Consider the following 27,383-nt stretch of genomic DNA (forward strand, 5'->3'; position numbering starts at 1 on the left):
CCTCACTTGAGACTTTCCCAGCTGCATCTGCTGTAGGGATGGAGCAGAGGGAAAGGAAAACATCCTTCTACTGTTTCTACAAACTGCTCAGCACAACCTAGCTGTTATCGCTGGCTATAATAAGCAGACTGAGAACAACAGAGCTATGAAATATCAGCCCATCTTCTCATTCTGACCAATCCTCCCTCCCCCATTGCTCTGAGTAGTGTGTAGGCCAGTTAAATGCCTCTCAGCAGGCAATTAACCTTTTTCCTCCTGCCTCAGGAAGGATTAGAACCAGTTATAATGAATCCTCCTCAGGTATTAGTGAGGACTCGTCCAACCATACACATTTGCACCCAGGAAAAAGAAGCTTATCTCTCAGGACAATCAGAAGGCATTTCTCCATTTTCTACCTCTCCACAGATGCTGCTGTGAGGAAGTATTCAGAATTATCCATCATCCTCCAAACAGTTTAGAAATATTCAGCAGCAATGTAGAGTTTTTGAAAGTGAGCTTCTGTGCCTCCCACCCTTTTATAGAACAGCAGAACAGCCACTTTCACTGCCACCGCAGGCAGAGGGACAGAACCACCTGTGCATTATAGCTCTGAAAAATTCACACGTGATTGCTTTCTGCCCAAATTATAGCAAGCAAAATGAGAGACCTCCGGGATTATTCCACTTTTAGATTGTACTCATCTAAGCAGATTGCTCTCCAAGATCAGCTTCCTGCTTCATTTAGCATTTCCTGGTTAAAGGGACAGCAGGATTCACTCAAGTTTGGGGCTTTTTATGTTTCCCTTTTAAGTTTAAGTTGGATGAGAAAGCAATCAGCTAACAAAGCAGCAGGATAATAATCCAGGTGAAGTTGTTGCTATCTTTACCAGTACAAGCTAAACCCAATTTACCCTACATAAGACAAACCTGACCTCATCCTGCCTTGCACCTGTGCCTAATCATCACGCCTTTTACTGTCTTGTCTTGAAGTTCTGTGTACTGAGGAACTAGTCTTGCTGCAGAAGCAACATCTGCAGTTACCAGCCTTGCTGCTCTTATCACAACATTTCCTGCATCTTCCCCTGACTTGCTAAGAAATGACAAATATTGCAGTAGTAGACCTCTAGGAGCATTGCACAAAGAAAACCAGGGTAATCCTTTGGTGTCCACTGGAGCTTTTTCCTGCTAAACCATAGAAAACTGCAACATTTCCTATTACTCAGAAACTTGAACTAGATTTGGGCTTATGTCCTATGAAACAGACTTGTTTCACAGAGACCAGATACAGAAGGATATTCAGTAGTGTTCAGTAGTTCAGTGGTCCTCCTTTGATCAGCTCACTTCTCTGTAGATGGGCACATCCAGCAAGTCACCCTGTGATCCTTTACAGCATCCAGTCTCCACTGAGCAGCAGAAATTAGACTGGGGTGATCCAAGCACTTCACGGGGATAAGCAGAGAAACGGCACCATGTGCCGCTTGCACACACAGAATCAGACACCACTGTAATTAGTACCTGCAGTGTTGTAGTGGCTCCATTAGGACATATGTTCCTTTCAGGTTGAGCCGTCACTCCTTCCACAGAGATCTACAATGGCAAAAACAAACAGGAGCAGGTGGGCACTGCAGAGGGAGGAGGTTTCTGCTTGGACAACAGCAGCAGAGAAAAGCAATTCCCAGACACTCATCTCTGTGCAGCTGCCAGATACAGTGGTGCCCATGGGAAAAAAAAAAAGAAAAAAGAAAGAAAGAAAGACAAAATTATTCACGTACAATGTCAAAACAACAACAACAAAAAACAAACAAACAAACAAACAAACAAAAAAAAACAGTGTGAACGTATTTGTTCAGATCACTGCCACGATCCAAATAAGGAATTGTAGTGAAAGTGCTTTCGTTTTTGGAAAAGAAGTCTTCGCTTTTGCACTTCTACAGGTTAATCACTCTGATAACCCAGTAGCTGAACTGAGCTCAGTATAGCTCTTATTTCAAATAACAAAACACAAAAATCACCAACGGAAAGGATGCATTCCGTGCTTCATTCCACGGATCATTTCAGTCTGGGGCTTTTGGATCTTACAAGCTTTTAATTCTACTCACTTTTAAAAACCATGAATGAGATCCCTTTGCTGGGACTAGAAGGGAAATTGCTCCAAATGTATGCACGGTCCTGGCTTTCCCATCCTCCTCGGATGTTGCTGAACTGCTTCCAAAGTTGGCTGAGCAGCATGGAAGAGAAGAAACCACCAAACCTGGGCAGAGGAATCTGATGTAAGTTTCCCCTCTCTTTGTGCTTTACTATTTTCTGCCTTGCCCTGAAGGACTGAGACATCTTCGTGCCTTGCCACTCACTCTCACCTATTTCCTTTGAGGAACTTGGCAGACTTGAACAAGATCAAAATAGGGACCTAGGGACCTGATATCCTGAGTCTCACCAGTGTTGAGGAACAGATATGAGACTTCTTAAAGGATAATTACAGAAGAATTTACAGAGGAAAGAGGACATTAAATTAATTCTGTGCTGACTTCTTTACATTGAAGAATGTCAGTTCCTAACCATTTCAATGGGATGAGCACACAGCAATAATTTGGGTATCACCCCAAGATAGCACTACCCCAAACTCAATTACTATAGAGCATCCAGGCAAGCATGTCTGCTGTTCACTGTTTGGGCATGATGCCATCGCTGTGATCATATTAGCATCACCCTACACTGACTACCCATAACAAATTGATTTTACTGTGTCACAGCTATTTTTTTTAATCACTACAGCATGCTGCAGTGATTTAAATGAACGATGTAGCAAATTAAGCATATACTTAATTGAAGTAAAATAGGACATTTGTACAGCAAGAGGATTAATGCAAGATTAGCTGTTTTGCTGAAATAAGGTCCTATTAATTGTCAGACAATTGAACTTTTGTTTTAGATGGCCCTTAGACTGTAGACTTATAAGTCTGCAAGAAGCATCACTGTCAGCCCAATCTATTTCAGCATTTGAAGGCATATTTTTCCTAAAACTTTGGAGATTTCATGTCCAAGAGGAAACAAAGCTTGAAATGACAGTACCCCCACCCCAGCAAAATAAAGTGCACCACAAGGAAAGGTGCTCCCAAGATAATGGAAGCTGGAGCCATTCTGCATTCATGTCTGACGTTCATTATAGATGTGCTATCATGGCACCAGTGGGGACAGGCGAATCCTGGGCTGTGTGACCAGCAGCCTTACAGTTAAACCAAAGGTTTAAGTCAACTGGCTTTCATTCAGCTTGCACTGGGACCTGCTTTTATCCACCACCAACTCAGACACCAAAGCCAAAGGATTTTTAAAAGCCTTTTATGCAAGCTGTCTTGATTTATGAGCTTCCAACTTGAAATATTTTCGGCCCCAGGAGTACACAGTTGCCATGCTTTTGACTGGAGCCTTCTGAAAATCAGGATAGACGTGTCCTAAACTGGTAAAACTTGAGTCACTCTAAATCTGTGACCACTTATCATATATCTGGGCTTGAATTATAAGCTCAGGAATGTACATCAGTCATCAGGACTGGGAAAAGGGCAGATGAGCACAAGACTTGTTTGTCTTAACTCTTGACGTTGTGTTTAAAATAAATACTCTTTAAATATATCACCCTACTTCCATCCTACATTGGTAAGGATCCAGAACTACGTCGGTGAAATGAATAAAGTTACACAAGGATAAAATGAGACTAAGAACAGAATCAGGCTTTTGGGTATAAAAATATGGGCCACAGTATTTTTGCTGTTTCTTTCTCCCTGCTTTTAATCTCACGGGGAAATAAAGAAGTGGTGAGGATGAATGAATGTCAGATGTGAAGAAAAATCTTTGGGCTTTCCATTCTGTATGATAAGGCAGGACTAGAATAGTAAAAAAAAAGCAGCAGAGATCAGAAATGAGATACAGCAAAGGAAAGCAGCATGAACACTTTTTTTTTCTGGGATAATGGACTCGATTTGTTGTGTATGAAAAGAGACTCTTGGAGAGAAAAGACAGAAATAGCAGAAGGTTTTACAGGGCAAGGGAGAGGTACTGTTATTGTACTCAATCTATATTTGCATGGTTCATTCTGGGATTTTGTGGCTGCTTTTCTGAGAGCCCGGCATGTGCCACCCCACATCACCATCTCTTACCTAATCCGCAGAGTAAGCACACGTGCCCTGCTCTGCAGCCAGACAGAGACAGAAGAGGAACAATTCTGGGGCAGCCCCAGAAGCCAAGGCTGCTGTCTCCATCCCAGCATGCTCAAGAAGGGCAGATGTTTGGTTTCTGTTGGATTAAGCTTTTGGCTGGAGATTAAGCTTTGTTGTGGGTTAGCTGCTGATCTTGATAGCTTTCCTGCATATCTGCCAAAAATACCTAGTGTAGCAAATAGGCTCTTTTCCTGCAGTCTGTCACAAATCTAAGTCAACATGTAACATTAAAACCAGTATTTTAGAAGCAATGGAAAAAATAGTTTGGGATGAACAAGAACTCCTTCAATCTCTGCTCCCCTTTACAGCCTCTGCCTGCTTATCAGCACCACTGCTCCTCCTCCTGTCTGCTCAGAGTAGGAAGAAAAAAAGGAGAGAAAACTGAAGACACTGAGGAAGTTCGGCAGGACCAAGACTGTGCTTGAATGCACCAAGGCAGGAGGAGTAATTACATGAGTAAAATGAAAGGTATTATCACATTGCTTTTGAGTAACTGTCCCAGGCATACCCCTCAGGAACACATTCACTCCCAAGACTGAAAAAGGCCAGATCTGCATCCAAACACCATGGCCAGATGTGATGTTTCTGTTGGGCTTGCTGAGTGAAAGAACTCAGTGAATGACTGCAGAGACCTTGTTCCTAAAGATGTCACAGGGATGCCCTGGTAGCCTGGCTCCCAAAGATAGGTATCATTGTGCTGCTGCTATCACGCAAGGAGTGGGCTAGGGGCCAGGAAAGCACATTTAAACAGACAGCCTGAGCCATCCTTTTTCAAGGCTAAAATTACTCCCCTGCAAGGCAGTGGGCCATAGCACATGGCAGCTGCTATGGGATGAAGGGCGCCTGTCGCTGTGCTTGGATGTTACTGATAGCTGTGGGTGTTCCCAGGAGTGGCTTTTGGAAGGACTTGTGCCCTGTGTTTCTAGGACATTTGGAATCTGACATTCCCCCTCCAGTAGGGCTGGCTCGGTCCTTAATCCCTCAATATCTGGAGCAGATCAATTAACTGTGGTGCAGGACTGGGAGGAGGGGGAGGCAGGCTCTTTGTGAAGCTTCTTAGAGATATAGATCATCTCCGGCTTGTCAGTGTGTACAGCAATGACACTGGGAAGACTTTAGTTGCCTCTTTGGGCATAATTATTTCCCTTGCAAAATCTGTGCTGGACAGCTGATTGCCTTGGCCAAGATATCTGCATTTCAAAGCCATAGCATCTTACAGAGTGCCTGCTACTGCCTGCCTTCAGAGTGAGACAGTTTCTACCCACATGAATAACCTCTCTGCAGCCTGACAATGCTGCTCCTCAGATCAGGATCAGCCCTGATGCTCAGGCTGCAAGGTGTTGTCACTCTGTAGGATACCTGATCAGTTGCTATGATTATAATAAATGATATCTCTGCTAGAGCTGCAGGTGAAATCTCCCTCAGGAGAAGCATTTCCCGCTGACTCCATGTAGAAGGCTTGGCAGAACACACTGTGCTTACAGATATTTTTGCTGGAAACAGAAAAATCCTCCTCTGGGGCTGCCCCCTAAAGCCCTTGACCCTGAACATGTAATCTCCCCAGAGACCTGATGTACATGAAGAAATATAATCTTCCTGAAGCATCTGTTGTCTGCATCACGTTAAATATGACTGAGACCCAACTGTCAAATCCCCTGATCACTAGCTGCAGAATCCCTTAAAGGGCAGTAAAATCCCAGCCCCTCCTGCAAGGAGCTTCAGCACACAGGAGGTCTTTCTATTTCTTTAAGAATTGCTGTTTTACCACTGCTGCAGCCCAAGAGGTGCCCGTGGTGTCCAACAGCCATTTCACCTGCTCTGTCCCCCGGGAAGAACAGATGGGAGATGAAGCTGTGGATCCTACGCATGCAGTGGGTCTGTGGCTGCACTGGGAGCCAAGGAATTGGCAGGTGTTAAGCAAGGGCTCTGCAAGGACACCATGCAATGTGGGCCTATGTGGCAGAGCAGCTCTAATGCTACAGTGTAAGGGAATCAGGGGTGTCTGTATCACAAAAGACACAGAGACGAATGGTGTCTGCTGCTTTCTTCTTTCTACCTTTCATTTTACGCGTTTTTTTCCAATACTCTTATCCTTGACATCTGCCCTTCCCTCACCACTGCCCCCCTTCCCCCACTTCTCCCTGTAATGCTGCTGTCCTTGCTTCCCCTTTTGTACATATGACCCTTCCACTATGTGGGGATTAGCATCTCACTCATAAATATGTGAAATAGATATGCAGATGATCTAATTTGCTGGGGTTTGTAGGGCTGGCATGACAGACAGGAATGGGGAGAAGGATATGTTCTGACAGGTCAGCTGAACTGCGTATGGGATGGGGAACGAGAAACAGGCGCCTGTAGCAGCAGCACCAGTGCAGCAGGAGGACTGCAAGGGATGAGGACAAGATGGTGAAACAGAAAGGCTGAGGAAGCATGGAATTGCTTCTCTGAGGATCACAGAATGCTCAGAGCTAATGCAAAGGAACGGTGAGCACCAACAGGCCTGAGGAGGTGGCACTCATAGAGCAAGAACAACATGTAGCTGAGAAGCCACACACAGAAGAGCTGCAAGCCCTCCCACATTTGCCTGAAGAGACCTGAGGGAGACATGCAGCCCGCTGGGGCATGTGAGCCCTGGGCCCTCAGTGTCCTCAACCCACTGACACAAAGCACATGGGGAAATAACATGTTCTACCTTAATGGGGAACTTGTCACGAGTTCGAATTAAGTAAAAAACATCCTCTTGTGAGGACATCCACACAGCAGTAACTACCTCTTTTTTAAAGGGCTGTGGCATGTCCGTCTTAGATATCAATCTGATTTTAAAGCCCCATGTAATACATACAGACACAGCACTTGCTCCTAGCCCTTGCTCCACAAGTATGCTTCATGAGAGCTTCATCCTGACTCCTCTCTGGTTCTCAGATGTTCAGGGAGGAGCAGAGGAAATGGGCCAGAGTGCTGCTTGCACTAAGCAGTCACAGCTCTTCCTCTCCAGTACAAGCTAAGATGCAGTCAGTGGTGCAGTACTGAGGCCCTTGGCTGCATTTGTGCATCTAAACACACACCTACTCACCAGGTGTACAGGCATTTGGGAGAAGGATCATTTGAAATTACATATTATTCTGCACACATTGAAATTCAGAAACTTACAAGGGAACCTTTTAGCTGAATTTAGCCCAGAAGGCCTATTTTATGCCATTGTGTGGATGTGATAGCAAAGGCACTGAAAATTAATTGCAAGCTTGCGGCTACCCTAGTGCCTGAAGGCAGGCGTGTAAAGTGCTTTCTGTTCTGAGCTTCCAAAGCACTGACAACTGCAGCTCTTGTGGGCTTTAATGGATGCTACAGCTCATCAATAATCAGCACATTTGTGTTTAATTGCCAAAGGAAAGTTCCTGAAAGGAAGCTTAGAGTACCTGTGTTCGCAACATGGACCTGCAGTGAATGTAAAGCATAGAAAGTGACAGGTTGCCAAAATTGCTGATGGAGAAACAGCACAGGGAAGAGCTGTGGCATCAGATGACAGCAGAAGGGGCAATGTAGATAAGCTCTGCAGTAACTGCAACAGCACAAGCTGATAGAGCAGATGGTCATCTCATTTTAGTCTCTAACATGGCTTATTGCCCCTAGCAATACATACCCAAAAGTACTCCGCTGATGAAGATGGGATAATGTACTAAAGGGAGGGAGAGCAGTTCTATTCTGAACATAATAGACCCATGCTATGTATCAGCTCTGACAGCCCCTTCATGTGCCAGCTTTGCACTTGGGCAGACTGCATGCAGGTGGCTGCTGGCATCTTCTCTCTGATGAAAAGCTGAAGGGATTTTTTCAGTTACAAGCCCCTGACCTGTGGGCAACCCACTGCTCTCAGGGCTGCAACGCACAGGGCAGTCTGGAACCAAAATCGTGCACAACAATGGAGGAAGAATAGGTTTAAAGCAAGCCAAATTTGGCTTTGAAATGGGAGAAGTAGAGTTAGAAGTTGCTGTGGATGAGAGTAGAAAGTGCTGATTCAAATACAGGAATAGTCATTTTGAAGGCAGACTGCTGAGTTTATCAAAAACCCCATTTACCAAGCAGTAAAGAACATAACAGCCTTCTGAAAACAGAAGGAAAGACTCTATGCTCCAGACTAGCAGAATAAACATATCTTACCAAAAAATACTCCCCTAATGCAGTGCACTAAGCTGGTTCCCAAATCCCAACTAAATGCATCACCACAGAACCACAGAATTACACAACCAGAGGTATTGGAAAGGACCTCTGGAGATCATCTAGTCCAAACCCTTGCTGAAGAGGGGTTTCTCTACAGCAAGCCTGTGCCAGGGTCCCTGTGAGTGTCATGTCATAACTAGGGATTGCCCAGCTTCTCAGGTGAGTCTCTGTCTAGCACAGGGAGCTCCCCTCCTTCCCTCCCCTCATCCTCCAAAACACAATGAGAAGAGCCATGCCAAAGTAGCAATGCAGATGTTACAGTGGGAGCTAGTCACACATTCTGCACTGGAAAATGTCCTGAGTTTGAAAGGCCAGATATCTACAAGCACCATGCTTATAGTGTCACTTATATAACAAATATTTTTTCAACTGCATGTTTACTCTTTTTTTTTTAATTATTAAAAAGCAAAGAGAGCATATTTCCTTCTCCTTCTTTATAGCATCAAAGCAGGACAGCATGCCACTCAGTCATATAAACAAACACTTGCAGATACATAAGTGTCTTTAGCTCCTAAACTGACAAAGCATTCTACAAACTAACATCAAGCATTAGTAACTACCATTCAAAACTGCTCTTTTCTGACGAGCTAACAAAGGCTGTTCACATCTGAAATCCAATGGCTGCAAAAGCAGCGAGCAGCCTTGGCTCCAGAGGAAGGAGTCAAGGAAATGCTCTGCTTCTGCCAGAACAAACCCTGTCACGCTGCTTTCCACCTGCATGAAGTCCCAGACACGGAGAACAGGAAATAGCTGCTTCCAGCCTGTCCAGATCCTGAAGATTTGGGAATGTAGATTTCACCAGTAGGCCTTGCACGGTTGCCATTACCCAGCACTTATATCAGCAGTTCCGCTCATGGTCCTCGTGCACTGGAAGCTCTCCCTGGCTGCGCTGGAGTGGTGCAGCACACCATGCACAGTACAACCTGTAGTACGTGGTACTTGCGATCTCTTCCATGGCCTTGACAAACACCATCCCACATTTGGTGTCTAGAGGCTCAGAGTGCTGACAGTGCCACTTGGCAGCACCCTGAGGGCTGAAGTGTCCTATGTCTCAGCATGGTTAACTTACCAAGATAGGGTGCAGAGCTGGGGGCATTTCAGTACCTCTGTGAGTTGAACGAGCAACAGCTCGCACATTGCTATTTTTCCATAGAACTGTAGGCAGAGAATCTCCTGGAGAAAAAAAAGATGACGTTTTGAACCTCCTTCCCTCCTCAGAGAAGGTTTGGGCAATATACACTGGGCTAGCGGACAACTTTTGCATTGCCACCTCTAGTAAAGATCTCATTGGGCAAGGGCAGTTTTGTCTTTAAAGAAGTGGTGGCGTCAGACACCAACAAACCCATGCCTGCCTTGGACTTACTTCCAGACAGCACTTCTTCCTCTAGCACCTATGCCAGACGTCTGGGGCTGGGAGCATGCACATCAGGGCTGTGACGGAAGGCAGGCATGAGTGGTGGCCATTTGCCAACACTCTCCATGTCTCCCCAGCTCCACGAGCCTACTCAGGCAGTGGGTGCCAAAGCAGCTGGGTGAGGTGTCACAGTGGGAATGACTTCTGACTGAGCAGGAAATGTACCAGGAAAGAGATTTCCTTCTACAGGAGGGGGAGGTGGTAGCTGCAGACACACAGGAAGAAAGAGGAAGACAGCAGTTTCCTTGTCTGGTGGTTCAGCTGCAGTTTGCAAGTAAAAAGACTGAAGCAAAGAGAGCAGGTCTACAAGCCTACCCCCTGAATTCAGGGCATAGTGCACACATTCAGAGCCCATCAAAAAATAGAACAGAAAACTGTTTGGTTTCAGTTCACATCGTGGTGGTGGTTCACGTTTTATTCATAGTAGCAAAAGGGCAGGCGTTCCGGTGAATGAAGAAATCCTCTTTCTGTTGGTGCAGCCTACAGAAAGTCAGCAGCAGAACAACACTACTGACCGCAGGAGAACTTCAGCCACCAGCTTCCCAATTCTCCAGAAGCCTGAGTCCTTCAGCCATTTTTTACCTTTTATAGTCACAGGACTAGTCAAGCAAAAGGTTGATTCGATTATTCTGCTTTAATTAGAAAACGCACTCAGACCAAAGGCGTAATTATACCTGGTACATATGCACACATTGCTCTCAATTATAATGCCAAGATCAAAATGTGGTCTAGTCCTGCTTTGAACCAACTGTTTCCCTCTGGCAAGATCACTGCAATATGCACAGACATCATCACGACAGTGCTTGAGCTGCTCCTTGTGCCGAGGACGCGGGACTGTATTTTATCATGTACGTGTGCACCCCATAGGACGGACAGAATGAGGGATAAGCAATATAAGGGAGCCAAAAGTAGAACCCTGGGGTACTTGGAGCCCCAAACCCACCACTCCCGTTCCCCACCCTCCTCAAAAAGCAGCGCAGGTCCCCTCTCTCCTTCTTGCTGCAGAGTTAGGACAAGGTGGATAAATCACAAGTTTTTTTATTGCTGGTGAACTCAAAACAGGCAACTTTAATCTACCAAGGAAGATACACATACAAACAAATGGTTAGGCCTTGTGCGTTGTTTTTTCCTTCATAATGTAAGTGTCTCTACCACTTCAGTCCGGCTCCTGAGCTCACGCTGAGCTGCCACCAAGACCCCAGTAACGTGCTCTGGGCACTTCTCCTGTAAGATGTTGTAAGAAGCATCACATGTATTAAAAAGAGAGATTTTGCAGAAGAGACAAAGCCACGTTGCTTAGCAAGAAGTCTAGGTAACCCTGCTGTGTTCGGTACATGGTATTAAAGCAAACCCTGCGATAACATTTGTTGTCGAGGGAATTATTTGAAATTATTTATTAATTTGTTGGGTCCCTTCCTGTTTCTGGTGTGCAGACTGCAAGTAAAGTGCACTTCTGGGTGTAAGTTACAGGTCTCTAGGGATGCAATATCTAGGTGGTACGCATCAGACATCATTGGAAAGCAAATCAGACTAGTGGTTACAATGGCATAGGCAATAGGGATAGTAGAATAAGACGTTGTATGCTGCTGGGAAACCCCTCCATAATCTGAGCACCTAAATATTACATCACTGTGCAAGAACTGTGCCATTTGGTGGAAGCTTCTGCAGTCACAGCACATGGCTGTGTACCAAGGTAGCTCTGTGAACTCTTCCTCCCTTAGTCCCACCTGCAGCTGGTATGGAGTCACCAAATGATGCTGCTAGCTCCTTTTAACATTTTTAAGAGTTTTGTAACAGCTAAGGAGAAAGCAGGGATCCAAGGAATGCTTTTATGAAGCTGAGGGTTTCAGATGGTGTGGGGAGATAAGAGTCAGCATCACACCACAGCCACACTGTGCTGCGAGAGAACAGCCTGGCTCTGGGTAGTGCATGACCCTGACAGAACTAGAGCCAAAGCAGGGACATCACAGAATCATAGAATGGCTTAGGTTGGAAGGGACCTTATCGATCATCTAGTCCCTACCCCTGCCATGGGCAGGGTTGCCACCCACCAGATTGGGCTGCCCAGGGCCCATCCAGGCTGGCCTTGAACACCTCCAGATATGGGATAAGATCCCAGCTCTTATCTACACCTTGCAGTTCTTGTTCTAATTCAGCAGAGTTCATCTCTTTTTGTCCCCCTGCACTACACGAGATGACTATTTTGCCTGAGTCTGCATTTGTGAGACCATCAGGACTGAAAAATAAAATACTGCTTCTCTGGTTTTATAATACTGGCATCACAGCAAAAAAAAAAGTATATATACCTGTTCAGTGTTTGCTCTCTTTTAATTTAATGATCTATAAAAAGGAAAGCCTAAATACCCACCTAAACATTCAAAGTGCTTCGAGAGACACTGCATATCCCAGGGCAGATGTGATTAACTCCTTGATGCCATTGTTTTGTGTCCATTGCCAGCAATGGATGTCATGTGGGAAGGGAGAGGGAGAGAAATAAAATAATTGCACTCTGTGCAACACAGAAAGGATTAACACTGGCTTTGTAAGGGCAGAACCAGCCAATAATTCCCTTCAAAAGGGCTAGAAGTGCTTTTCCCCTTGGCAGTGGATTCCCCAAGACAAGGAGCAGGTTCACAGCTGAGCTCTACCTCAGACAGAGGAGCAGCACGAAAAAAAACCCGGCTACTTCCACTGCAAGAGTGGAAACCCACAACCACACAAACATGTGTGTTTCAAGCCAAATTCATCCCTGCTGCAGCTCTGCTGATTACACTATAGGAACACTCAAAATTAATCTGTCCTATGAGGCAATTACAGCAAATCTGCCTGGTAAAACAGTCATGAGCATGATACTTCTGACAACTGGAAATTCCACTTTTGTGACTAACTGACAGCCAAGGCTTACCAAAGCACATTATTTAACCTGTGGTTGCCAGTATAAGACACCCTCCCTACTCTACAACTTTTCCCAGACTCCACAAGTGTTCCCAAGAGGTTAAATTTCAAACTGCCCCCATGCAAGAAGCTCCAAAATGGAGCTAGAGCACTCCCTGCTCCTACAGCTCTCTACTGCTTCTCTCACACTAGAACCCAAAACCTTCCTCAAACTGTGAAGAAGTGCTCTTCAGGGAGAACTGTGTTTGTTTTTGGAAGTAATGTGTCTCCCTATATCAGACAGCATGGCATATCTCTTGCTGCCTCCAGCTATTCTCATGGAAAAGGTTTGCTGTGGTTATTTCGAATAGAATTTGGGAAGGAAGAGCAAATCCTCTTGAAACACTGAGGAGACCACTGGGCTGCCAGTGCTAATGAAGGGTGACCATCAGTGCTAGAGGACTGAATGCTAGGTACCACTTCAGCCACACATAGATTTTGACCTTTGGTCAAGTACAATGAGTTGCAGCCAGATTAAGTCATCAACATCACCAGAAACAGAGGAATCCCTGGGAAGGAAGGCAGAAGACTTTTGTGGCATGTACAGTCTCTACAAGGTTCGCATGGTTGGGATGAGAGCTGAAATCTGCAGCAGCCCTTCAGACAAGTTCTGCTTTGGGGGGACAGAGGAGATGGGAAGACTTACGTATTTCTTGTGCCTTTTGCCAAGATTCAGATTGCACAGATTATGGTAAAATTCACTCAGCAAAAAAAGGCTTTTTCTTAAAAAAAAAAAAAAAAAGAAGAAGAAGAAGAAGAAGAAGAAAAGAAAGAAAAAAAAGAAATCTATTATCAGGACTGAGATTTCAAAAAGTACGATATTTGTATAAATTCAGCAAGATGTCCAGCACCAGATTATATTGTGGTGCAAAAAAGAACCTCGGGGTAGGCCAGTGGGACCTCATGAGGGGAACACCATCTACCTCCCCAGCAGACTGCCAGCCTTAGGTTCTTCTCCATAGCAGACGGATTTTCCTTGTTCCTGCAGCATCTCAGGTCCCACAGGAGGTATTGGTTGCAAGCAAGCACCTGAATATTGCCTAATGGAGTAAGCCAATCACTAACTTTGCTGGCATGTCCATGACCATCAAATGATTACATTTTTCCTTTTCGAATGCTTTTCCACCTTAGCATTCTTTCCCTCCTTCTTCTTTCTCCACACAAAAGTGTAAGCAAAAGGACTGCTTTCATCTGTAATAAGTTAAAATCAGAAACGACCTAACTAACAAGTAACTGATATTGGTCCTTGGAACCCAAAGAGTAAAATCCTTAGAAAATCTATTGGTTCCATTTTTTTTCTGGTATATCCCATGCACACCCCCATTAGAAAAATGGGGTTTATGAATCTTATCATACAGCAAGGAGCAGTACCTCAAAGCCAGAGCTAACAGCCTGTGGAAGAGGTCTGGGCTCTCTCAGATTGCTAAGGGTGGCTCTGAGTCATGGTTCAATCCGTCTTCACGTGGCCATTGGCCAAGGCAACGGGGACAGTGGGAGCCCCTGGCTCGGCAGTCTCATCAAATCGCAAGCGCAGGGTGTTCCTGATCACCAGCTGTTCCATGATGAAAGAAGCACAAAACCATGGGATGGCATACTCCAGGGTGATCAGGCCCATGAAGTCAAAATCAAACTGGGAATAGTCCCATGGGCAGGCATTGAACTGGCGTAGGATGAGGCCAGTGGTGAACTCCCAGAGATACGTCCAGAGGGTGTAAATGAAGCAGCGCACTAAAATGTGACACTTGTCTTTGAGATACAGATACATCTTCTCCACAATGAGGATGGAGGTGCCATAGATGAAGAGTGCCCACACGCTGGTAACACCTGGGAACTTCCAGTTGAAGTTGACCACAAACTCCCAGGCAGCTGTGAACATGACCTCACAGAAATAGCCATGAATGGCATAGAGGTACCATCGGGAGAAAGCAGTCAGAGGTTCTGCCGCAGCCATCCTTCTGCACACACCCTGGTAGGCACTCTGAAACAAAGACAGAGAGAGGAGTCAATGAGGAATTCAAGTTCTTATCACCTAGATTGCAACACGCACAGATCTGTAACATCCACAAAGGGAAAATTCTAATAAGAAAAGTGCATTTAAAATTGTATCATTTTTACTACAGCAAATTTAAGCCCTGGGGAAAGGTGGCACCTTATCAGGCTCTGAGTCTCAGAACGCATCTGGACTGCTCTGGCTGAGGACTGGGATGCAGCTGGTATTGCACTCATGGTAAGGAGGGAATTGAGTTTCAAGGACTTTGCCAGGAGTGAGGCTACTAAAGAACTTACTGGATGCAATCATCAGCAGAAAAATACGGGCATCTCGGAAGGAGCACACATCATCTTTTTGCTCTTTTCAAGAAACAGCACTGTCCTTCGCTTCTATTTCTACCTCTAAAATGAAGATTAGCTGAACACAGCATTGAAAACCTGAGCCTTTTTCATCTGTCTCCTACAGTCTCCGTACCTAGAAAATTTACTGCAGTGAAAGACTGAGATTTGATGGGAGCTACAGAAAGGAAACCAGAAGAGAAAGTTTCAGAGGTTTTACACTTCCCCATGTACACCTTGCATTCATTCAGCCAAACTCTTATTTCTTCTTAATTCTTTCAGTTAGAGAATTCTGGCATCATATCTAGGATTTAGAGAATCATCTCTTATGCTATCAAACTGCCTAGTACCAAGTCAAAAAGGACAAGAGAGCCATTGAAGTCCATACAGATTTGGCTTCAGGACAGCAAAGCACAAAGTGAGAATAAAAAAGAACAGCTGAGCATAGAGAGAGGTGGTTAGTCATGATAAAAAGGAAATGAGAACAAACTCTATTTGTCTCTACAGGAAGAAACTTGGTGAAGAGATTTCTGGAAGGGCACAATTTGCTTATTGCTGAGCAGTTTAAACACAATTGGTTTTCACACTTCTTTGTAGAAATTCACAGGGTCCTAAGCATTGCTTTACCACACTATATTCACTGGCATAAGATGATTAGGTATAGTTTTAGTGAAGATAGACCTACGCTACAGGGTGAATTTGACATCTTCTGGATTTTAAAAAACTTACCCTTTCAAGCTGAGTTTCTTGACTCTTCATTGTGCATGATTTAATTCATTTGCTCTGCACCTGTCAACCCCATGGTGCAGTGTACTAAGTAAGGATTACACTCTGTCCTGTGTGCAATTCCAAGTGGATTGTTCCTGCCCTGCTTGGTAATCACTGCCTCTCTGGACAAAACGTTAACATGCTGTGTGACTAAAACTCTGTCAGGAAATCATCAGGAAAATGGAAGTAGAATAATGAAAATGGAGAACACAAAAGAATATTCACTGAAAAAGTACCTATGGGAGGAGAGATGAACTGTGGTGTGTTTCTTAGCAATGAAAACCAATGGGGAATACTGAAAGTGGAAAGGACAGAACTGTGTCCATGAATTCACTCCTCTTAAGCAGTTACCTATAAACAACCATAGTCTTGTCAGCTCACATGACGTGGATGAGCAAAGACTCTTTTCCTAATGGCACAATCAGTTTCACATATGGTACTAAACTATCATCACATGCTACAGATTTGGGTCAACAGCACATCTTGAACTTGTGGGTGAAAGACTTTGCAAAATATCAGTTCCTGACACTGAAATTTTTGGCTAATAGCTGAACTGAAACCAGGTCTGAGACAACCCCTACAATACAAATGAACCCATTTATAACCACCACTGTTGTATTATGAATCCCAAGCCTTTCATCTTAACTGCAAGAAATAAAGCGTCAAAGTGCTGACACTGTCTCAGCACTTCCCTTCAACTGCCCGGTGCCAAGTCAGCACAAGCTTGATGGGAACTTCCTGCTCTTGATGTCCTTGAAGGACAATCCTCACAGACTGCCTGCTGATGAAAAGCACCTGTAGACAGGGCAGATGCTGAACTGGCACAGCCCAAATGTAATCTGGTTCCATTGTGCTAGGCAATAAGTCCTTCAGTCAATGCAGCTCCTCCTGTACAACATTCAATTCAAGGTAACACCGAAGTACATATTAAAACATATAACAGAATAGACGATGCCAAGAGCGAATACAAGAAGCTACATCCTTGTACAAGCTGCGGATTGCACAGCGCCACAGTGACAAGTTGCTTGAGCACTTACAGAAGTAATTAACAATGCAGCCAGTCCCATGTATCTTGTCTCCCAGCCATACCAAAGTGGCTGATGCTTGGCAGACAATACAGAAAAAGAAGGTCTTCAAAGGGAAATGTGGGAAAACAGTGTTGCCTTACTGGACAGCAGTTAATGCCCAAGGACCATGTTCAAAGTAATTGCAGGCTTTTAGTGGCAGAAGCATCCAGACAGAGGGCCAAGACTGTAACTGATGCAAATTTATGAAAAGCTTGAAATAGATAATTGATCTTGGTGATACAAGACTTTTAATGGAGTGACAGTAATACAGATCAAAAAACTCTGAATATATGATAGTTGTTCAGTCCTCTGAGAAAAACAAATGGCATTCATCAGCAAGGTAGCTCCAGTGGAATGAGCAGTAGCCTCCAGAAGACAAGAAACAAAGCTGCCATCTATGCAACTGTCTCAGCAGAGCAAGTCATGGAGATCGCACGTTGACAGCAGCTCGAGATGATGGAAGTATCTTCCACCAGCAAATTATATTTCAAGCAGCTAGAGAAATGACTCACTCAAAATGCAGTGTTATTAGTTAAGACTGAGCAAAAGCATTTCAGAAGCACTGTGTTTTTCCTCAAGTAGGAACTTCTTTTCCAACTTGATAGAATTACAAGAAAAACGGGAAGCCTATGGAAACCACACCCACACCTTAGAGGATCATGCTGCCTGTGCAGGTAACACAGAAGCCAAGAGCCCCTCTGCCTACAACAAGGAAGGACAGGTCGAGCAGAGGAAGACTGTGAAGGACTGGGATTCTCTACAGAGACCTGGTCCAGAAGATTAGGGCAGAATTCTGGTTTAGGGCTGTAAGAAAAGAATACTGTAACAGCACTAAGATCATATTTCCGCACTTCAGTATATCAGCTCCAAAAGGGATATCCATCATTCATTAGGGTGAGCAAGATGCAGATAAACCTGATGCGTGAGGCCTCATAAACAGAAAGGATGTAAATATCAATGCAAAACCCTTTTTGCAAGAGGAAGACTTCCTTCCTCCCTTCCAGTTGTCGATTTTTTTTCCCCTCTTTCTCCAAATGAGACAACCGTGGGTAGACAACTCTGAAACAGTGGCACCTGCCACTCCCTTTGTATAAGCCCTTCTGCTTATGACATGCTCCTTCCTACCCAAATAGTATTTACATAAAAGTAACTGTTCTTAATGACTTTATCTATGATTTTCATAGGGACATCTTTGAAGATACTGTGCTATTCATTAAAGCTGGGAGAATCAAACAGATGCCCCTTTTTGCTTTAACAAAGAGTAGGTCAGATACAAGGATATGTTGATGAAAAGCAACACACATTTTAGGGACAACACCTTTTTAAATACATATCTCTTCATCTTATTTTTTTCTTTCCCTCCAAGTAAGCTCCAAATCAGAATGTCTGTGCAACCAGGGACACCATTAACGTGCTGCAACTGTATCTATCTTCAACGTTTTTGTATAAATCTCACACAGATCATTAGGAGTAAAGATTTACAGAACACTAGTGCTGGATTTGGCCCCAAGACATTAGTTCATTAGTGTTTAAAGATTTATGCAGCAAAGTCTCAGCAGTACTTATGCACTGAAGTCATAAGTCTGAGGAGATAGTCATCCTCCAGGTAACTGAGAGCCTCAATTAACTGCATCTCAGAAAATAGAATTTTAGCTCTTCCGAAGAGTGGAACAGTTCCAGCAAATCGATTAATCAAGCCTCATAATGAGTGCTAGAAGAGAGCCACAGACATATGTCTCTGAACACAGACTTGATGGCCCTTCCTTACTCTTAGCACTTTCGGGATGGATCTGGGGCTCTGGGATTTTGGTCACTTCTGAATGTATTGATCTGCTTTTGTTCCTTCTCTCTCTGGATTCCAGCTCCATTGGGATATACGTTGTCTCTATTCTTCTGAGGTCTACTGTATTGCAAGGAAGAAAGCCAATTTTCTGCCTTTTTCCCCTCATTTTTTGCTTCTAGCTCCTTCTCATTACAAGGTACGTCGCCTTCTGGTTCCTTCACCCAGTGCATTCTATACCTGCTGGCAGCCTCTGATCCCTGCCTATCTTTCAAATCTGTTCCGAAGAGAACTGGGATTCATTAAAAAGGAATGACGACAAAAGAAGATTAAATGAATCCAATTACCAGACTAAGCCAAAGGGATGGCTGTAGTGTAGCTGTTACCGGTAATGCCTATGTGGGATGCCCAGAAGGCACCATTTCACTATGAGGAGACAGATGGGGGTTTCTTTGCAGGGAGCTTTTCAAGGAGCAAGTAGAAAACATGAAGGCATTACTAGTTTAAAGATTTTTCCAACAAATGGGATCTCTTGAATGGTAAAAAAAGCTCAGAAGGCTGAGAATTGCCATGCCCTGCACCATGCATTGCCTCATGTTACCTTTGCCCACAGCAACCACCTTAACCTGAGAGCAAGCTAAGGCAGCATCTCTTCACTTCCAGTGGCCAAGCTGGATGCTTCCTACGTTCCAGACAAAAAGCTCCTTGAGAGTCAAGCAAGTAGCATGCTCACAAGGCAAATTTGTGAAAAATGGCTGAGATCACACTCAACATCTAGAATTATTATCACCAAGTCTGTCCAAATCTTTCGGGCAAAATCATGTCCCTCTCTAGCTAGTTGCTAGAACACCGCCTCGCCTGCCACCCTCCCATGTGGAAAAGCTGCCCTGAGTCCTCGGGGCATGCACTGGCACTACAGGAAAGTATCTACCAAAGGCCCCAGCACAGAGCAGACTTGGAAGCCAGGGCACAGCTGTAGGAGTGGACAGAGCATCTATCAGCCTGTAGAGGTTTTTAAGTCTTAACAGTAGCCCAAGTTTACTTTATTCTCTGCAGTGAGGGCAGAACTGAGTTCCCAGAAGTGATTTTTCCAAAGCTGCTGCAAGTTTACAGTCTGTAACTTCAGGACTGAGCATTGGTAGCTCTTGGTGGGCAGCTGTCAGCTCACTGCTTGGGGCCAGGGACATGCACTTCTAACGGCGTGCTCACGCACGGTAAGAATCAAAATTCACGGCTGTTTTTGAAAGCTTGGGCTTAACATGTTGCATTAGCTGACCAAAGCAAATCTGACATTCAAAGAACATAATGCACATCATGGCTTACAAGGAAAAGCAACCAAAACAGTGTGATGAGTAGAGAGAGAGAATTTATCCTGAGAACATGCTGAGAATTTACAAGCCACAGCCAATATCATTTCCTCTGCCACTAAAGAGCCAGCAAACACGAAGGAGAAAAAACAGTAAGATCAAGGCATGTCACCTAACTTACACTTCTTAAGGAAATCTAAGGCAGCTCTTCTTTTGGAGTTTTCTTTTTCTTCTTAGTAAATGCCCCTCTCATCTTCTTTCCAAAGCAAAATGAAAAGCATACACACCAGTCCACTCCTGATGAGCAACCTCACAACAATAAATTGATTTAGACAACTCAGAGATCAATCCCAGTCCTAACAAACAAGCACTCAGCCCAACTCATCAGAACGATCTGCACCTGCAAGCCAGAATCAGTATGCAGTGGAAGAAAGCCAGATTTAGCAATTAGAACATCAAGAAATTCAAACTCACTTCACATTGAAAGTGAAGCTTGGCAGAAAAGAATCCTGTGATCAAGGCACCAAAGTAAAAGTATGTAAAATCCTTGCCTGCTAATACCATGAGATAATCCAAGTCACCTAAAACTGCGAAGAGAAACAGTGTGTGTGAAAAGACCAAAAAAAATCCCCAAACATTAGAACTATTGGCAGATCTGAGGCAGCGTCTCTTGGTTTGCCGCAGGAGAAACTAAATGCAGCATTTCAGAAGTCTGGTACTTCTTTCACTGGAGAAGAAGAGGGCAGCCTCTAAAAAAATCTTGCTATGCACACACCTGAAAAAAACTATTTCCTTCTCCTTGTATTACTCTTCTCCAGCACACAAGCCTTTATAAATAATTACCATTAAAGTGATGGTGGTGGGTAACTGGGCAGCGTGAGCACTCACAGCAAGCAGCTGCAGCCACTCCTCACCTGAGAGGAAGAGCACCTGCTACAAACCACGAAGACATGTAGCAGCTGGGCTTATGCTGAGATAGACTCAAGCCTCACAGGCAGAAAGCGCTGCGTGGAGATAGATGAAACAGGAGGGAGAACACTTTCAAGCACCTGCAGAACTGGAATCTTAGACTGTCACCAAAAGGGGAAAGAGAAGAAAACTTCTTGACGTCTGTTGATGGCGATTCTACGTAACTTTTTTTTCCTCCTTTAATATTCTGTGAATACATATTTTCCTTATTTACTTATACACTTTTCCTCCTCTCAAACTACCACTGAAATGTGAAGTAATGAGAACCTCAAATTGCTCTCTGCTTTTGCCACACTGCAAAGCCTCAGATTTCCTGCTTAACAGCCCTGCAGGAGGAAACTTCACGAATTTCAGATTGCTAAATTGTTCTCTTTCAAGGAAGGAATCTTAGTGGAGCCCCCAAGATGGTGGCTGTCTCATCTTCATTTCAAGTTCACACAGATCCTGCGAGGTAACAAATATCCTGGGAAGGATGGGCAGAAGAGGCTAAGTCTCAGAGTCCTACTGACCACCGTGTCAGACAAAATCCTCACGTATGCACCCCTGCCTACAGCTGGGGAAGGCAGCTCCCTGGGAAGTTTCTCCCACTGGCATACACCTCACCATTCACTTTACCGTAGGGGTGAATCATGCCATAACTGGCTTGCAGAGCACAAAAATCAGCAGTTGAAATACACTGTATGAGCAAATAAATTTACAGTGAGTTTTATCCTCTACTGTTCAGGTTTAGCTCAATTCAGAAAGAGCCGCAAGCAGCCTGTAACCGTTATCACTGAGGATATTTGTCTTCACAGGCTCCTCAAATTTCTCTGTACTTAATAACAAATTGAAAAAAAAAAACCAAAGACTTAGGCTGTAGGGCCTAGTTCCTACACAGCACACATACCCCCTGATGCATTGGGTAGTTGCCATTTACATCTTTGCAAAAAGAATGCTTAGATTTTCAGTGCTGTTATTTCCTCAAAGTATCAGAAAGCTTATTATCTTCAGGTTGGATATTAGGGAAAATTTCTTCTGAGAAAGAGTGGTTGGGCACTGGCACAGGCTGCCCAGGGAGGTGGTGGAGTCACCATCTCTGGAGAAGTTCAAGAACCAAGTGGACATGGCACTGAGGGACACGGTTAGTGGGTACGTTGGGGGTGGGATGATGGTTGGACTAGATGACCTCAGTGGCCTTTTCCAACCTTAATGATTCTATTCTATCTGGGTTACAACTACATACACGTCATCTTCACTTTTTACGCACTCCTGCCATTTCTTTCTTTTGTAATAATGAAGCAACAGATCTGTCACAAACCTCAGATGTTCACTGGTTCATATTCTCAGATCAAAATCATCCATGTGATTATGTGTTTTGTGCCTCAAGAAGGTGGCACCTTCCCATTGGGAAATTTGACTGAAATCATCAACCTTCCAAGAAGTGGTAGGCCAAGTACTCATAGCCTTTTTCAAATAAAAAAGTAACTCAGCACTTGTTGAGTTACTGGCATTTGCCCATCTGCTTCTCCCTGCTATTCAGGTAAGCCTCTTACCTCTTCAAGCATCAGTTTCTTACCTCAGCAATGGCCCTCAAGCTTTTACCGACTCTCCCTACAGCTACCTCCTTTTCCAGTCACTCACCTTATGAAGGCACAGTTCCAGAAATGTTTCCCAGTACCGTTCTTCCAGGCAGAAATGTGTGCTCCCAGCTGCAGCTTCACAAACTCCAGCCTGTGAGCCAAGGAGCTGGGTCAGAAGGATGCCCTGCCTCTCTTCCGCCTGCAGCTGACATCACCTTGGTTCCTTTCCAGTTCTTTTTGAGCTTCTTACTGCCTCACTCCCAAATCACAGACCTGAACTGTTCTCTCACGCTCTAATTGGGACTGAACCACAGATATCTTGATTTGTTTTAATTAAAGCAAATCAACCCACCATGCTTACACAATTTTTAAATCTACCTACAGATGTACAGATATAAAAAATGCTAGATTCAGGATTCCTGCCTGCAGCCTGCCGACCACATATCACAGCTCCACAGGGGATGCCCAGTTCCATCCTTCACACGTCCCATATGAAAGCAGAAACATTTAATGTTAGATCTACATCTTTCTTTCAGATTTCCTTTTTCGACTGCAGCATGCCCAGATGACTGCACTTTATTGAATGGTCTTCCTGATAAAACCAGTGAATGGATTCATCACTCTGATGCAGTACAGCATTTTGACAAATAGCCTATATTTATTAGTCGACATCAGTATAAGCCTTTAGGCTTCTTGAAATAAGACACAAGATGTGTTTGTATGTGTGTGCACAGGGATGCTTTGGACACTGCTGTATAAAAAGTCCAGGAATTCATTTTTCATAGATTTCATGATCTGGGTGGCCCAAATCATAAAATAATGCAATACCTCTGCTTTGCAGATCTGGCTGTTTGTGGCTGTGATACGTGCTGAAAGCCTACTCATATTCATCCCTTATCCCAGATCTGATGTACACATTTAGTCTTCAGAAGAATTCTAAACCATTTCTTGTGAATAGTACCTAACAAACATTTCCTTTGGAACTAGTAGTATTTAACTGTGTCATGTTAATACTGCCTACCTGATAAACATCTGAGAAAGGAATTAAGCCTCCACCTTAGTAAGCCTCTACCTTACAACAGAAAATCCTTAAGAACTACTAACTCTAATCCTAAACTCAGCAAGGAGGTAAAAATAATACTCACCTCTTCACTTCTATTGGTTGCCAATCCACACAGAAAATATTTTCCACTCTCAGATGGAGAAAGATGGCACAGACACAAAAGGCCAACGCACAAATACAAAGGGAGATTTGGATTTGAGTTCACACACACAGCTGCCACAATAAAAGGCAGAACGGTTTTCTTGCTTGAAACTGCTACCATATTTGCGTTGTCTCCTTTAAGACCCAGAAGGCAAAGCATAGGAAGGGGGGGAAAGCTGGTGAGAAGCTGTGGATGCCCCATCCCTGGAAGTGTTCAAGACTAGATTGGATGGGGCCCTGGGCAACCTGATTTAGTGCCTGATCTAGTGGTTGGCAACCCTGTCCGCAGGGGGGAGGTTGGAAATAGATGATCTTTAAGGTCTCCTCCAACATAAGCCATTCAGTGATTCAGTGAACTAATATGGAAAAAAACTTCATGAGAACTTTGCATTGAGAACAGAATCTGGCTCGAAAGAAGACAATTAGAAAGACTCGGGACAACTTGTAGAACTGAAGGGAACAGTGAAGAGTGCACACACAGCAGTACATTTTTAAGTGTATTATAAGCAGAATCCTTGCAGGGGCCAGACATTGGGAAATTGAAATCACTTGTTTCATAACCACTAACCTCACCTACACAGATAATAATGACGATCCATAGCTCTTCACAGCTGCTGCAGTGACGAGATAAAATCTGCATACATGTTCCACCCTACTTCTGACTACCAACCTCAAGTCAACAGCCTCCAGAGCAGTTTCCCTTGGTATTAGACACAGTTTCAGAAAACTAAGTTCTCCTCTGCTCTGCTCTGCAGGCAGGAGATTGTTCTGTGCTTCTCTAGTTCAGCATTCCCTTCTGTCTGAAGAAGCTGCTGTACGGAGGAAGAAAAGAAAATGACCAAATATAGCCAGACTATGTGCACTGGCCTGCTTTGGCCTTATGAAATGGAGAAGTCAATTGTTTAAACCCTATCTCCACTAACCTGGCGCTGCAGCGGGGTGTGGCTATCATTTGTCTAATGCCCAGCAGAAAGCACAGCAGCAGGAGGGGGCTTTTGTCCATCATCTCCTGCAGCCTCAGCCCTGGGCTAGCAGCACGCATCACAACTGAAATTGCCGAATGCCAGATCCTGCCTTGCATCTGCCTGTCCCAGATGCCAACGTTGAGGATGAAATGGAAGAAAGGAGAGAAAAAACACCTTTCTAGAATAAAAGTTTGTTAAGACAGATGAGTTCCTTGCATCCCAGCTTGTGTCGGAATACTTCACAGTAAGATGGATCCCCCCCTATTATTACCGCCACAGGATATAGCTAGGAAGCAGTAAACTCAGGTAACAAAGGCCTGTACAAACACACATAGACAAACAGTCTGTGCCTCAAACAATATGTCACATCACATCATCTTTCTTAATTCACTGCTGCTGCAGGAAGACTGAGATTTAAAAACTAGAATCCTATTTATTTTGCTATTTGGGCTTCAAAAGGAAGATGTTCCAAGAAAACAATGATCTTATGTTTTCTTATCTTTCAAATGATTAAAAAAACTTCCTCATAATCTAAGTACAGGCACTAATTAGCCAGGAACCTTGGCCATGCCAGAAGAGAGACCAGACACCAGTTGATTCTGGATTCATTTACTTGCCTCTGGAAGACGTTCTTTCCAATGCAGGTGACTCATATTGATGTATAACACAAAATGCTCACATTCTCAGTCTCAGAATTTCTAAACAGTTCAGCCAGTACCTTTCACTGGTACTGAGCTGCACTCACAAAAACACTTTGATGGGCATACAGGGCCCTCCAGAACACACAGGGACATGAGTATGGAGGAGCAGTTGGTAGCCATTGTCTGCCTGGTATTCAACTCTGCAATGCACGTGGCTTGCCTTCACTGCTGGGCTCCACAGGCAAGATGCTCAATGCTTGTGCAGAGAGGATCAGACCAGACATTTTTTCAGTAACTTTTTGATTGTATTACTTTGGTCAGATCAGAAACCTGACACAACAAACAGCTCCAAGCCCAAACAGAGCCTGAGTACCAGAATCTCACTGTTCCCCTCTGCTCTACCACCTCACCAGCATCAGCTGACTCAGTCAAACACATTAGCACTCCTTAGGAAACGCTATTGCACTTGATCTTTGAAGGGAAAGGAGTTCCGAGTAGGAAATACCTCACCCAGTTCCCAAGAGTAGTTATTCTGGAAGTTTCACAAAGCCTAATGACCAAATCCTGTGATGTACAGGACGCTGTCAGCTGCAAGACGAGAAAAGATGCTCCCTACCAGGCTGCATTCCAAGAGACATTTACATTCCACTCATATGTGTAAGAGGAAGTGGTCAGATCACTGCTTCCCACCCACACTGTTCAATTCTTTCTTAATACCTCCCATAACCAGTTTCTCTCAATGACCGAGCTGTTCCTTAATTTCTGTGACATTACCAGAGGAAGCTTACTGTGCTCTGCACCTGGTAGGAAGGACTCAGTTTCCCCATGGGGCCTGGGGAGTGCAACCAGAAAAGAAAAACACCGTGGCCACACCACAGTGCAGCAGGAGGGCAGATGGAGGCAAGCTGCCACGTTGGAGGCCTGTGGTGTGGTAGGAGCCTTGTCACTGAATAGCAATTCACCTGACTTCGCTTTATCCTGCTGTAACCTAATGCTTCATCCAGCTACTGTGTAATTGTCCCTTTGTGTTCAGACAGAATGGCCTTGGCCAGAGGTAACAGAAGCATCCTGCCCAGCTGGCAACCCATCACTGGCTCCAGAGCAGAGCAGGGCTTTTCCAGACTATTTTCTGTTTGGGGCTTTCTGTTCAGCTCTTTGTTTGAAGTGCCCTTAACACCTGACTTATGTTTTCAGCTTTTATTCTGCAATTTCCTGAAGATAAAAGATAAAGGCATACTCTAAAAAAAAACCCCACGTGTTATTAGGAGACACAGCTATTAGTTTAGCAGTGAGGAGCTGAGCTCTCCTTTGTGCAGGCACAGAGCTCTCGTTAATACTGACTGAAAAGAGGCTTTAACAGGGGCCTGTTCCTTGAGATTCAGCCTCCAGTCACCTGCTTTACACCATTACTACAGCAGAACATGATTCTGACAAACTATTTGCATGACAGTTTTACCTGCTTTTGAATTTCATATAAACTTTCCCTCTCACCACATACAGACCAGAATGGACTCAAGAACTTCAGGCACTCCCAGGTACCTTGGCTACAAGCTTTGTCTCCGCAGCCTCTCACTAGCAGTCAACTCAAGCTGTGATGGCAGCCAGAGGTGGACATACTGGAGACGAAAGTGGAGTCTGCACATCAGTACCATCAGGGTACTATTCCTGCACCTTCCCAGTATGTCCCTACAGGCACTTAAAGCTTGTAGAATCATCATTTATTTATCCCAGTTAAATACCCAAGGTTATGTGGGATAATTTCAGGTCTTATCAAGCAAGAAGATTTTTTTTTTCTTTACCTTATTTTCCTTGGGGCAACAATAGGTACCTCATGCCTCTGGGCAAAGGGACAGCTCTCTTCTGTGTGTTGGAGATGATCTTGTGATAAGAGTAATACAGAATTCTTCAGTGTAATCCTGCTCACATCGGCCACCAAAAACATAAGAAAGAAAAAAAAATCCTCTCCAAAACAAACAAAAAGCACATCTAAATTCCTTTAAAATCATCTTTAACGTGTGTTCAACAAAGAGAGCATCA

General features: G+C 44.2%; 1 protein-coding gene across 22 annotated transcripts in view; it reads right to left on the reverse strand.

Annotated features, from left to right (window-relative positions):
• Positions 1–8,803: 8,803 nt before the first annotated feature.
• Positions 8,804–27,383, reverse strand: part of TMEM229B (transmembrane protein 229B) — a 33,966-nt gene continuing 15,386 nt past the window's right edge. For 17 of the 22 annotated variants that reach the window (XM_015287327.4, XM_046941728.1, XM_046941729.1 and 14 more), the window contains one exon: positions 10,847–14,736. In XM_015287327.4, the coding sequence (XP_015142813.1) occupies positions 14,206–14,709 (504 nt within the window). In that variant the 5' untranslated portion in view covers positions 14,710–14,736 and the 3' untranslated portion in view covers positions 10,847–14,205. Of the gene's footprint in view, positions 14,737–22,597; positions 22,688–27,145; positions 27,225–27,383 lie in introns of all 22 variants that reach the window. The other 5 variants (XM_046941731.1, XM_015287336.4, NM_001397165.1 and 2 more) reach the window with 4 other exon arrangements.

The sequence above is a fragment of the Gallus gallus genome, chromosome 5 (assembly GCF_016699485.2).
Source record: "Gallus gallus isolate bGalGal1 chromosome 5, bGalGal1.mat.broiler.GRCg7b, whole genome shotgun sequence".
Taxonomy (NCBI): Eukaryota; Metazoa; Chordata; class Aves; order Galliformes; family Phasianidae; genus Gallus; species Gallus gallus.